The sequence below is a fragment of the Mobula hypostoma genome, chromosome 12, assembly GCF_963921235.1.
Source record: "Mobula hypostoma chromosome 12, sMobHyp1.1, whole genome shotgun sequence".
Taxonomy (NCBI): Eukaryota; Metazoa; Chordata; class Chondrichthyes; order Myliobatiformes; family Myliobatidae; genus Mobula; species Mobula hypostoma.
This window is the reverse complement of record NC_086108.1, coordinates 62823964-62837620: the sequence shown is the minus strand read 5'-3', so window position 1 is coordinate 62837620 and position 13657 is coordinate 62823964. Positions and strand designations below refer to the sequence as shown.

The following is a 13657-nucleotide window of genomic DNA, read 5'->3' as shown; positions in this document are numbered from 1 at the left end:
TCAAACTTGCTGGGTTCTACAAGTGAGGAAATCAAGGATCCAATTGCACAAGGATGTATTGAGGCCAAGGTCTTGGAGCTTATTGATTAGTCTTGAGGGGATGATAGCTACAGTTGATATAGAGCATCCAGATGTATGCATTTTTGCCCAACCGCATTTTAATCACTAAATTATCAATAACTGTGTATTTTGTTTCTGTAGAATCCATTTCTAAACATCTATTTCTCTTTCCTATTGCAAACCATGTCTACCACTTTAAGCAAGCATCTGTCCTGACATCTCCTTTTGTGGCTAACTGTCAATATTTTGTGTACACTCCTGGAAAGAGCTGTTGAAAGATGACGTCATTTAAACAATGCATTCGTCGTTTATTTCAGTGGAAGAACATGCATTTACGTAGCACCTTTCATGATATTTTTTAAGGATATACCAAAGTGCTCAGGAGTTAGTGTTTTCGAGCTGTAGTCACTGATATAACGCAAGAAAAGTAAAACTAATTTGAAGATGGCAGGTCTGCAGAAACAATGGCTATTGACAATTACAAGATAATAGCCTAGAAATTTTAGTGCATCCATTGGATCCCATTTGATCAGTACAGATGCAGTGGGCCAACAACTATTTTAGTACTAAGCCACACTATCAAACATCAGTTACAATCAAAGTGGAAATCTTTAGTCGCAACAGATGGTATGTACATGCATGCCACCTGGTCCTCCTTGTACAAGACCAGGCTTACAGTGTTAGATGTGGGCAGGCATCATTAGAACCGTCGATTTGGAATAGAAAGGGAGGGGATAAAGAAAAAAAGAATTGAATTCCAGGAGGTATTCTGGCTGTTGTTCTGTTTCGGGGACAATGAACAAGTATTCAGAGGGAGGGAGTCAGAGGACAACACAGAGCACAGTACTGGAGGCATAGAGGGACTGGGGATTGGTAAGCCATAAGACCGTAAGATATAGAATTGGAGTTAGGCCATTCAACCCATTAGGTGTGCTCCACCAATCTATCCTGGATGATTTATTATCCTCCTAAACCAATTCTCCTCCCTTCTCCCCAAAACCATTTGGCATCCTTATTAATCAAGAACCTATCAAAGCCTGTTTCAAATAAACCCAACAACTTGGTCTCCACAACCACTTGTGGCAATGAATTTCACAGATTCACTACCATCTGGCTAAAGAAATTCCCCCTCATCTCTGTCTTAAATGGACGTCCCCGTATTCTGAGGCTGTGCCCTCTAGTCCAAGACTCCACCACTGTAGGAAACGTCTTCTCCACATCAATTCTGTCGATATTTTCAGTATTCAACATGTTTCACTGAGATTCGCACTTATTTCTCTAAACTCCAGTGAGTACAGGTCCAGAGCCATCAAAAACTTTTCATATATTAACCTTTTCATTCTCTGAATCATTTTCGTGAACTTCCTCTGATCCCTCTCCAATGCCAGTACATCCCTTCTTAGATAAGAGGCTCAAACTTACTCATCATACTCTAAAACATCTAAAACTTTGACAGACTTCTATAGATGTCAAGTGGAGAGCACGTTGACTGGTTGCATTATGGCCTGGTATGAAAATACGAATGCCCTTGAATGGAAATCCCTACAAAAAGTAGTGCATATAGCCCAGTCTATCACAGGTAATGTCCTCCCCACCACAGAGCACATCTACATAGAGCACTGTCACAGAAAACCAGCATCCATTATCCCCACCACCCAGATCATGTCTCTTCTTGCTGCTACCATCAAGAAGAAGGTACAGGAGTCTTAGGACTCACACCACCAGGTTCAGGGACAGTTATTACTCTTCAACCAACAGGCTCTTGAACCAGAGGGGATAACTTCACTCAACTTCACTTGCCCTATCCCTGACCCATTCTCACAATCTGTGGACTCACTTTCAAGGACTATGCATCTCCTGTTCTCGATATTTATTGCTTTTTTTCTTTCTTTTTGTATTTGTAGTTTGTTGTCTTCTGTAGATTGATCCCTCGTTCATCCTGTTGGGTATAATCTTTCATTGATTCTTGTGTTTCTTGAATTTACTATGAATACCCATAACACAAAGAGGGAGGAGCAAGGAAAGATGGCCCCAGCAGTTTTTACAGACACAGGCAACTTCTTCCACTTCGTCCACGAAACAGCTTATTCTTCTTCTCTTATGCCTTTCCATTCTTTTTAGGGTGCTTGGAGTTCTGTCAGGGTCCGGAATCTGCAGTTCAAACTACAATTTTTCGCAAGCAGTGGATTTTCAGACCGGCTATGCGGCCTAGTGTTTTTCTATCTCCAGGAAGAGATAGAAAGAGTCCATCAAAAGGACTCTTGGAAGAGGTGCGACCTCGGGGAGTGGCCCTGTAGATGACACGGTTCCTCCCTGATTTCACTGAATGAAGCATCGTGACAGACTAAAACATCGAGCACTGCTAATCACTGGCTGTTGTCAGAAGAAGGACCCTGCACTAAAAGCTGTATATATATATATATCTCCCCCTCTCCCTCCTCGAGACAGTTTTGCAGGGCAGGGGAGGGTGCTTGGAGAAGCAACGCAGAAGATTGTAACATCTGAACAGCAATTTGCTAGTCTCTGCTCTCATGGTTGCAGAGACAGCCTGTCTGAGATATTAAAGTGCTGGGTTACGGACTGTAGTTTTGATGGACTCTGGATCAAAGTCTGTTTGAGGGGCATTTGCTGTTACTTGCATGGTGGAGGGTGTGGGTCGCTGCTTCTGTTGAAGCAAGTGGGGGAGGGGAGAGTCAATACTTCTACTGCTGTGAATTCATTTGATGGTCAACATTCTGCTGGTATTGTCTTGGAATGTCAACTAAAATTTGGGCTCTATAATCTGGCACAGAGCAGAACTTATACTAGCTTTACAAAAACAATCACATGTTCAGCAATGTTACAAAATTGTAATATACTTACTTGCATAAAAGGGTGATTTTGAAAGTTAGAGTAACTTCATTAGTGAAATATAAAAATTCACTGTTTTCTTGATATGCCACAAGTTTGAATCATATTTCATTTTTTTATTCTAAAATACTGTCAAATATTCTGTAAAATACTTGTATCCAACAACAGAATTTCCAAAAATAGTTTGTTTTGTTTTTGTTCAAACCTACAATCATTTTTTGTCCCAGTTACTATTTTGTTTGCTCAGAAGGTAAAATTACATATGGTGACAAGTATCAATGTTTGTTCTCATCTTCCCATCATTAAACCATTTCATCCTGATCCTGTGTACAAGAACTAACAGAAACACATTCACTGCTTGAGATCATTTTCTTGAAATAGAAAACTGCATATGCCTCTCATATTTCACATGAAACCACTATTTTACTGAGAGTGCAGACACACTGAATCATGCCAGGCAGTGGAAGGGGGGAGTTTGCAAATGTCAGCCAAGAGAACAGCAGCTTTCTTTCATAGTATGGGTCCAATCCACATCACCTGCAAATTCTACCCCCACTCTGCACCCCATGAGGGAATTTAGAAAGACTGTTTCATTGAACAATCTTTACTTTGTCAAATTAAGGCACATTGTCCAGGATTAACTTGTCCTCAAGCTTCACGATGATCTCATCTTCTGGCTTAGTTTCAGATTGTCCAACTGGAAAATTGCCAAAACTACATCTGCAACACCCCCAACCATTTTGGCATAGTTTACTTCTTTCTCCCTGAAGATTCCCACTGGAGTAATGAACAATCTTTATTGCAGCAATACCAGACTTTATGTAAACAAATACCTTGTAGTTGCACCTGTGGCCTTCCAAGACAGAAAATCAGGGAGATCAAAGAAATGACCAGCTTTTTCCCAGCAAATGCTTCGCAGATTCTGTCAAGTTTAAACAGTAAATACAGTTAACTTCATTCCAAAACAAGTAAATATCCTTTCCATGTGATACTTACCAGATATTTTTGTCTCTTATACTTTAGGTGCTACTGTGCCAGAATATTTACAGTATAACTAATTAACACAGTTTTTTAAACTGTTACATTAATCCACTTAGAAAGATGTCTATAGTTGTTAGTATAATAAATCACAATTTAAAATGTAAAGATTAACATTAACATAAAAATAATCACATTCCTTTGAAATTTCTAGTTTTTAAAAGAAACACAGCAAAAAAAATTAAATTTATTTTGCTTAACTGAATATTCTAGACAAATATTGTGTTGATGCAATTAAGCCAGAATGAGTTTCTAGCCATTAAGATTTTTCAAAATGTTCTGCATATTACAGTTGAAGACAGTCCAAGTGAGAAATTAATCATATGAATAAAGAAACATTGGGCAGAACCATCTACCACATGGCCGTCTACCCATGCTTTGCATTTTGTTTTTGTGATGCTTTGGGAGCATTAAATTAAGCCGGAGGCCAAGCTGCCATCCTAAAATGCAAAGCAAAAAAACAAAGAATGACCAGGCCACAAATGGCATTTCCAGAGAGGAAATTTAATTGAATTAATGGTGTTTTGATCTTCAAATTGTTTTTAAACAGTCTATCAACCAAAAATATAGAAAAGTTCAATATATTGACATAATCAAAACAATATTTCAGAAAGTAAAATTACTTTAAAACACAAAGTATTATGAATTAATTAAAATACAGAATCCAATAAAGAAAGGTAACCATTTTTCTTATCTGCACTTAGGTTTTTAATGAAGGCAATAAATACATTCAAAAGTTACATCTGTCAACCCAACACTGGCAATAAAGGTGAATGAATGGCCAGACATAAAATGTGTCACTCCTCAGCTCAGTGCATTCTTAATCTAACTCTGAACTTAGTGGTAAAGCACATCAGATGCTTCTGGTTTATTTTTGACCTCCATAGAACCATCAAGAAAAGGTAAGTGTGTAGGTCAGATTTTGTAATTCAATGACAACAAAACTGTAGCCATTAGTTGTTCCTAACACACTGACACTAGCAACAACATCTCTACTACAGAGATATGTTTTACACTGAAGGGATACAAAGGACTGCAGATCAGAATCAGAATCAGGTTTATTATCACCAACACGTCATGAAAGTTGTTAACAGAGGCAGCAGTACAATGCTATACATAATATAGAGAATAAATAAATAAGTCAGTAAATCATTAAGTATATATGTACAATAAATAGTTAATTTAAAAGTAGTGCAAAAGCAGAAATAATACAAAAACAAAAAAAAGTGGGATAATGTTCATGGGTTCAATGTCCATTTTGGAATCGGGGAAGAAGCTGTTTCTTAATTGCTGAGTGTGTACCTTCAGGTTTCTGTACCTCCTTCCTGGTGGTAACAATGAGAAGAGGGTATGTCCTGGGTGATGGGGGTCCTCAGTAACGGACACCACCTTTCTGAGGCACCGCTCCTTGAAGATGTCTAGGATTGCTACGGAGGCTAATACCCAAGATGAAGCTGACTAATTTTACAACTTTCCACAGTACATCTGTAGAAATTTTCAAGACAAACCAAATCTCCTCAAACACCTAATGAAATATAGCTAGTATCTTGCCTTCTTTATAGCCGTATTGATATGTTGGGACCAAGTTAGGTCCTCAGTGATCTTGACACCCAGGACGCTGAAATTGCTCACTCTCTACACTTCTTATCCCTCTATGAGGATTTGTTCGTATTCCCTCGTCTTACCCTTCGCGAAGTCCACAATCAGCTCTTTGGTCTTACTGATGCTGAGTGCAAGGTTGATGCTACAACACCATTCAACTAGCTGGTATATTTCACTTCTGTACATCCTCTCATCTCCACCTGAGATTCTGCCAGCAACAGTTGTATCATCAGCAAATTTATAGATGACATTTGAGCTACACCTAGCCACACAGTCATGGGTATAGAGAGAGTAGAGCAGTGGGCTAAACATACAACCCTGAGGTGTGCCAGTGTTGACTGCCACTGAGAAGGAGATATTATTACCAATGGGCACAGATTGTGTTCTTCCGGTTAGGAATCAAGGATCCAATTGCAGAGGGAGATGCAGAGGCCTAGGTTCTGATGCCTGAATCTGGAGCAACAAGTAACTTGCTACTGGAACTCAATTAGTCCAATAACACCAGGAGGGGGGGAAGGAATTGTCAATGTGTGGGGTCAAACCCTAGTATTGTCCTGATGCAGGGTTTTGGCTGGAAATATTGACAATTCCTTTCGCCCCCAACAGATGCTGTTCAACCCACTAAAAAGATTGTTGTTAAACACAAAAATCCAAAACCACTGCCAATGAATCTCTGATTTCCCAAAAGTAGAACTGCATACATTCTACTTCCTTTCCTGGCAATTTCTTGAATATGATTGGCTGCTCAGCCCACCCAATAACACCAAAGCTGGATACCAGATATCCTTCAAAAAAAGAGGCACGAAAACCAATTGACATTGGAAATGCCAAAACTGACAACTGGGAGGTACTACAATTTATAAGGGCAGCTTTCTTCAAGATCAGTACATCTCATTGTTATTAACTTTTACTGCCTCTGACTGATCTCAACTCAGTAAGGAAATTTTTACTCTATACCATTGGAATCTTCTTCTGTCATGTTAATACCAAATAAAAAAGATCACAAACCTAATCTCAGCTTCTGCTTGTAAGTAGCCCATGAACTGTTGCTGAAACTTGTATCATAGATATGATGATCAGCATTCATCCCACCTTCATAAATGGGAGTGTTACATATGCTAAATTATGGAGGATGCATTAACTTTGATTGACAATGAATAAAACCTGAGCAACAGTGGCTGCCTGTTGTACTAACTTCTGTGTGCTCAGTTCTATAATATGATAATAGGCTCCAACAAGTAACAAAATTTAAAATACTGCAAAATAAATTGAACATTTGAACATTTCAAAAACCACCTTTTTCAAGGTTTCAGTATTCAAAAATATCAGTCCATTAACTACCTTAAAATTCACCAGATGGTGTTTTTACCTTTGAAAAGAAGAATAAATATGTTGGAAAGGAGTCTATACCCATTGAGTTCTGCACAAGTATCAGTCAAACAACAAAGCAAATTTTTAGTAAATACATAGCACATGTATTGATGGATTATTTTTATTGTTAAATATAAGGATTAAGGTGTAGAAATTGCATGACTGCCATTTACTGACATTGAGATGTCTTTGTGGGTCAACTTAAGGCCGTTTGAAAAGTCACATTAAGAACATGATCCCCAAATCTGGTAGTGAATCCCTGTGTAACACCACACTGAAACTGACAGTACCCATTTCACAATCAGTCAAATTTATTGTCATATGCACAAGTGCATGTATGCACACATACAATGAAAACCCTACTAGCAACAGCATCACAGGCACATAAAATCATATAAGCAGCATTCACAAGATAAACGTACATTAAGCATATATTATACATCTTTTTATGAGAAGGAGCATAATTAGACTTTTGTCGGTTGGTTTGGAACTGAATGGTTGAAGGAAGTATCTGTTCTTGAACCTGCTGCTGTGGGACTCATGTATAACACTTATTTACTAACAACATTTTCAGCTATTTACTGCAAGTATTTAGCTTTCCAGATGTAACCTCTGCAGTCAGCTCTTAAAGGAACATAAAACAGGAAGTACTCTACAAGTTCTGGGGAAGTATTGCTAATAGGTGAATGGATTTTGCAATAGCAGGAAGAAGGTTTGAAGGGTTTCCCCCAAAAATTGCTGATACTTAGGAAGGCTGGTGAAAATAAGTGCCTTCGGGGAGCATGTTCTTTATTCAAGGAACCCATCGTTTTGGGAGACTTTAACAAGGCCAGTCTGAAAAAAAATCACTATGCAATTACCATCAACAGATCACTTGCAATACCAGAGGAAACAGCACACTGGACCATTGCTACACCCCCATCAAGAATGCCTATCGTGCTATTCCACGCCCTCACTTCAGTAAGTCTGATAACCTGGCTGTACTTGTACTCCCTGAGTATTGGCAGAGACTGAAGACTGCAGCACCAGTAGTGAGGACCAAGAAAGTTTGGATAAGGGAAGCACAGGAGCACCTACAGGACTGCTTTGAATCAGTGGACTGGACTGCATTCAGGGATTCGTCTTTGAATCTGGATGAGTATCCTGCAGTTGTTACCGACTTCATTAAAACCTGTGTGGATGGGTGTGTGCCTACAAAGACTTACTGTACATTCCCAAACCAAAAGCCGTGGATGACCCAGAAGGTATGTCGTCTGCTGAAGGCTAGATCTGTGGCATTCAAATCTGGCAACCCAGGTCTATACCAGAAAACCAGGTATGAGCTGTGGAGATCTATTTCAAGGGCAAAGAGACAATTTCAAACGAGGTTGGAGACGTTATCAGATGCACAGTAACTCTAGCAGGGTCTGCAAGACATTACTTCCTACAAAACGAAACCCAATAGCATGAATTGCAGCGATGTTTCACTACCAGATGAACTCAACGCCTTCTATGCATGCTTTGAAAGGGAGAACACAACTACAGCTGTGAAGATCCCTGCTGCACCTGATGACCCTGTGATCTCCGTCTCAGAGGCCAATGTTAGACTGTCTTTAAAGAGAGTACACCATCGCAAGGCGGAAGATCCCGATGGGAGTACTGGGTAAGGCTCTGAAAACTTGTGCCAACCAATTAGTGGGAGTATTCAAGGACATTTTCAACCTCTTACTGCTAGGGGCAGAAGTTCCCACTTGCTTCAAAAAGGCAACAATTATACCAGTGCCTAAGAAGAATAATGTGGGCTGCCTAAATGACTATCTCCTGGTAGCACTCACATCGACAGTGATGAAATGCTTTGAGAGGTTGGTTATAACTAGATTGACCTCCTGCCTCAGCAAGGGTCTGGATCCATTGCAATTTTCCTATCGCCACAATAGTTCAATGGTAGATGCGATCTCAATGACTCTCCACATGGCTTTAGACCACCTAGACACCACAAACACCTACGTCAGGATGCTGTTCATCGACTATAGCTCAGCATTTAATACCATCATTCCCACAATCCTGATTGAGAAGTTGTAGAACCTGGGCCCCTGTACCTCCCTCTGCGATTGGATCCTCAACTTCCTAACCGGAAGACCACAGTCTGTGCAGATTGGTGATAACATATCCTCCTTGCTGACGATCAACACTGGTGCACCTCAGGGGTGTGTGCTTAGCCCACTGCTCTACTCTCAGTATACACATGACCGTGTGGCTAGGCATAGTTCAAATACCATCTACAAATTTGCTGACAATACAACCATTGTTGGTAGAATCCCAGGTGGTGACGAGAGGGCGTACAGGAGTGAGATATACCAACTAGCGGAATGGTGCCGCAGCAACAACCTGGCACTCAATGTCAATAAGACAAAAGAGCTGATTGTGGACTTCAGGAAGGGTAAGGCGAAGGAACACATACCGATCCTCATAGAGGGATCAGAAGTGGAGACAGTAAGCAGCTTCAAGTTCCTTGGTGTCACAATCTCTGAGGATCTAACCTGGTCCCAACATATCGATGTAGTCTTAAAGAAGGCAAGACAACTGCTATATTTTATTAGGAGTTTGAAGAGATTTGGCATGTCAACAAATACACTCAAAAACTTCTATAGTTGATTGTGGAGAGCATTCTGACAGGCTGCATCACTGTCTAGTATGGAGGGGTACTGCACAGGACTGAAAGAAGCTGCAGAAGTTTGTAAATCTAGTTAGCTCCATCTTGGACAGTAGCCTACAAAGTACCCAGGACATCTTTAGGGATATTTTTAAAAATCTATTCAATATATGTAAATGATTTACTTATTTACTTATTATTATGTTCTTTTTTTTCCTCTCTCTCTCTCTGTTAGATTATGTATTGCATTGAACTGCTGCTGCTAAGTTAACAAATTTCACGTCACATGCCAGTGATAATAAACCTGATTCTGATTCTGACTCTAGTTTTTTAGCCAGGTGGTCTTGACAGAAATTGTCAGGGAGATTACTGTAGACATGAGTGCAATCTAAGATTACCTGCACTAGGGAAAAGCATGCAACGCAGGAAAATGCACATACCTGTGAGCAGATGAAGCTTTCTCGCTTTCATAATGCAGCGTTTTATCTCCTTAATTTAGTAATAAGCAACAAACCATGCAATGTAGCAGTGATAAGCAATAGCCACTTTGATTCTGTACCAAAGACATCATATTTCCTTATAACATGGAAGGAGGCCAACTAGACCATTAAATTTACCAGTGAGAGCAATCCCGTCAATTATAATTTCCCATTTATTTCCCTGTAATCTATTCAACCAGTGATCATTACTCTGACCTCCATAGGAAATACAGTAAAAACACATGAGAACTTCTTTATTACAGATTGAAGGTTGATTTGTTCTGTGAGTAAATAGAAGTGCTTATTTTACAGACAAATGCCATTAAAACCAAATTTTGAGTACTACTGTTGTTTACCTTTCAGAAGTTAGGATATCTAAATCATGCCAAAAAGTAATAACTGAATTCACAACAGACAGTCAGACACCAAGAATTTTTTAAATTAGACATATAGGTTTTTTAAATTAAACATACAGTGCCATTCTTTAGAGTTTTGGGGAAGGAACTTCTCAGCCATGGTTATGAAGCATTACTTCTGCACATCTTTCCAGCAGATTTCATTATCTTACTAAGCCTCACATTTCTAAGAAGATAGTACTTTTGAAAAGCTGCAGTCTTACAGTTGCCATTGCCTGGATGTCCAAAGCAGTTTGAGTCCAATTCCAGTACTAGGGCCTCAGTAATGTGGATGCTGGCCTAGGAGACACTGACTTTTCATTCCAGTGACTTTGGAGGATCTTGTGGAATCAGCATTGGTGCTATTTTTATTGTCCAGTAGACAATGCGTTTTCCTCTCACTAGGTGTTATATAACTCTAGTCCTTCAAAGGAAGTTCAGTGTTGAGACTCAAAATGTGAAGACTCCAGCTGAACATGTGCAGTACATTGGAATTAGCTGGATTAAAAGGACTAAAAGAGCCAAGACACAAAGATTTGTCATTTGGCATTCAAGGGTCAAAGAAAAGACGTGAATATCAAATATCAAAGTATCTCAAATATTTAGGCATGCGTAACAGCTATCCACCAACTTTCCTGGGCTGCTAGGGGAGGTATACGTTGGAACAGTTAACTTAATACACTTTATATGAATGCAGCAGGAATTGACACTAAACTAGAGGCAAAATGAAATCAATTCTCGTGCTGGGGAAGAAATTTTTCATCTTAATCACTTTTGGCTCTGTGGTGTGCAATGTGGTTTTAAGTCAGCTTCTGAGTCTACATTGTCAGTCTGTCATTGACATGTGAATTGACTGAATGGTTTCAGTGTTCCTTGTTATAGAATTAAGGGAAGGTGAATGTTGTAACAAGAATTATAAATGCAGTGTACTTTTTCAGTTTAGGAAAACAAGCAAGTCACACAATTATTTTATGATGAACTCAGCTCTTGTTCCTCTTCCTCAAGGTGTTTAATCAGACTTTTTTCCTTTGCTATTTCCTCACTCTGGTTTTCATTATCTGAACGCAAATGTTGACGTCATATCTCATCTATTCCATGTCTCCTTCAGACTGTACACCACTACAAGTATAAGGTGTATTGGTAGGAGCTACCAAACACTTGACTCTCTCTTGGAGCACCTCCACAACTCTGCTACATTGAGTGTTACTGGGATGCTGATGGCTTATTATGCACAGGGCTTCATTTGTTCCTCATTGGGCGTTCCATTTTATTCATAAAATTGTATGTCACAGGGAGACACTATGAAAGCTGCTTTGGCATCTTGCTTCAGTGATTTCAGTAAATAGTAATTCCTTCTCTGCTGACCAGTATTCTGGATAACCTGCTGACAATATACAATTGTAGTCATCCCACACAAAAGAGAAGCTGGAAATGGTTGTCAATTTCCCTAGTTGACTTTGAGGTCAATGTAGAAAGTGAAGTACTTGTCAGCCCTGGAAGGAGGAGACTGACACCTTATTTAGTACAATTGTATATCACAATCCTAGAAAGCTAGGAGATATCCTACGCCAGATTTTTTCCACTGCAATTAATCGTATAAATAAAAAGATCTAACTACCCAGCTGCAGTGACTGAAACACTTAAGAAACAGCAAGTGTTAGATCTGGAGATGATATTGTCCAAAAGATTCTTAGGAAGTCAAGAATGAGGTACAAATCTTATGGTTATAGCTGTTATATTGGATGCTCATCATTGTACAGGTAAGACAGTGTGAAAGGTAAGTAACATGAAGTAAAAAGTAAAGTAAAATACAGAGTAGCAGCAAAGAATAGCAGTAAGAGGAAAAGCAGGAAGGCCAGTATCAAAGCACTGCACCTCGTATTTCCCCTTTATACTGCATGCTAGTTTGAACTGATTAGATTTGGGAGTCTTCTCTAATAAAGACAGTCTGTGAAACAACATTGAGAGTTATAATTTACTCTGCCATGACATCTCAGGCTTACAAAGAAGCTACATAAGTACAAAAACAATACACTATACTTTACTGACAAGTAGAATCAGAATCAGATTCACTTTTAATATCACTGCCATACATCATGAAAATTGTTGTTTTGCGGCAGCAATAAATTGCAATACGTAATAATTTTAAAATTATAAATTACAAGTGTGTGTGTATATATATGTGTGTGTGTGTGTGTATATATATATATATATATATGTATGTATGTATGTGTGTGTGTGTGTATATATACACACACACACACATACATATATAAAATGGCAGAAGGGAAGAAGCTGATCCTGAAATATTGAGTGTGTGTCATCAGGCACCTGTACCTCCTCCTTGATGGCAGCAATGAGAAGAGGGCATGTCCTGGGTGATGGGGGTCTTGGAACTTGTTTATCAGCTCACCCTACTCTTCTTGAACATTGGATTGGTATGACTATTGCCCTTTTAAAGCAGGTGGGAACCTCTAACTGCAACAGTGAAGATGTTCTTGAACACTCCCGCCAGTTAGTTGGCACAGGTTTTCAGTGCCCTACCAAGTACACCATCAGGGCCTGACACTTTACAAGGATTCACCCTCTTGAAAGATGTTTTGATGTTGCCTCCAAGACAGAGATCATGGGGTCACCAAATACCATGTGGATTTGTACAGGTATAGTTTTATTCTCCCTTTCAAAGCATGCATAAAAGGAGTTGAACGCATCTGGGAGTGAAGCATGACAGCCATTCATGACACAAGGTTTTTATTTGTAGGAAGTAATGGCCTGCAAGCCCACAGAAAAGATGACTCTTTGTGTGCAGCTCATCAAATACTCCTGTTAGGACTACTCCAATTGAAATCCACAGTGGCAGCCATGGGTACTTTAATAAGCACATCATTTTAAGACATGATTAAGCAGGTGATTATACAAACATATTAGCAAGCATAAAATTAAACTACAAGAAAAATAACAATTTAAATAGCAATTTAGATCCTAATCTAACACAAGATATAATTTTGTTAGCACATCAATAATAGTGAATGTGCAAGGTTCATATATTCACAGTAACTCTCACAAGATCAGCTCTAAGAATAGAACTATAAGCTTATGCCCCAAATTACATTTACTAGGTCATATGCATACATAAATCTTTAGTTTCCTAATCTAATTATGTTACACTATATGCTCAAATGGTTCAAATGGTTCCATTTATTATCAGGGAATGTATACAGTATACAACC

The 13657-nt window shown here is 39.1% G+C and overlaps 1 protein-coding gene across 16 annotated transcripts in view; it reads right to left on the bottom strand.

Annotated features, from left to right (window-relative positions):
- Nucleotides 1–13657, bottom strand: part of fggy (FGGY carbohydrate kinase domain containing) — a 352624-nt gene that overhangs the window by 302620 nt on the left and 36347 nt on the right. For all 16 annotated transcript variants that reach the window (XR_010019906.1, XR_010019908.1, XR_010019907.1 and 13 more), the window contains exon 5: nt 3744–3832. Coding sequence is in view for 13 of the 16 variants with exons in the window: in XM_063064268.1 (XP_062920338.1) it covers nt 3744–3832 (89 nt within the window). In the remaining 3 variants the exon portion in view is untranslated. The remainder of the gene's footprint in view (nt 1–3743; nt 3833–13657) is intronic.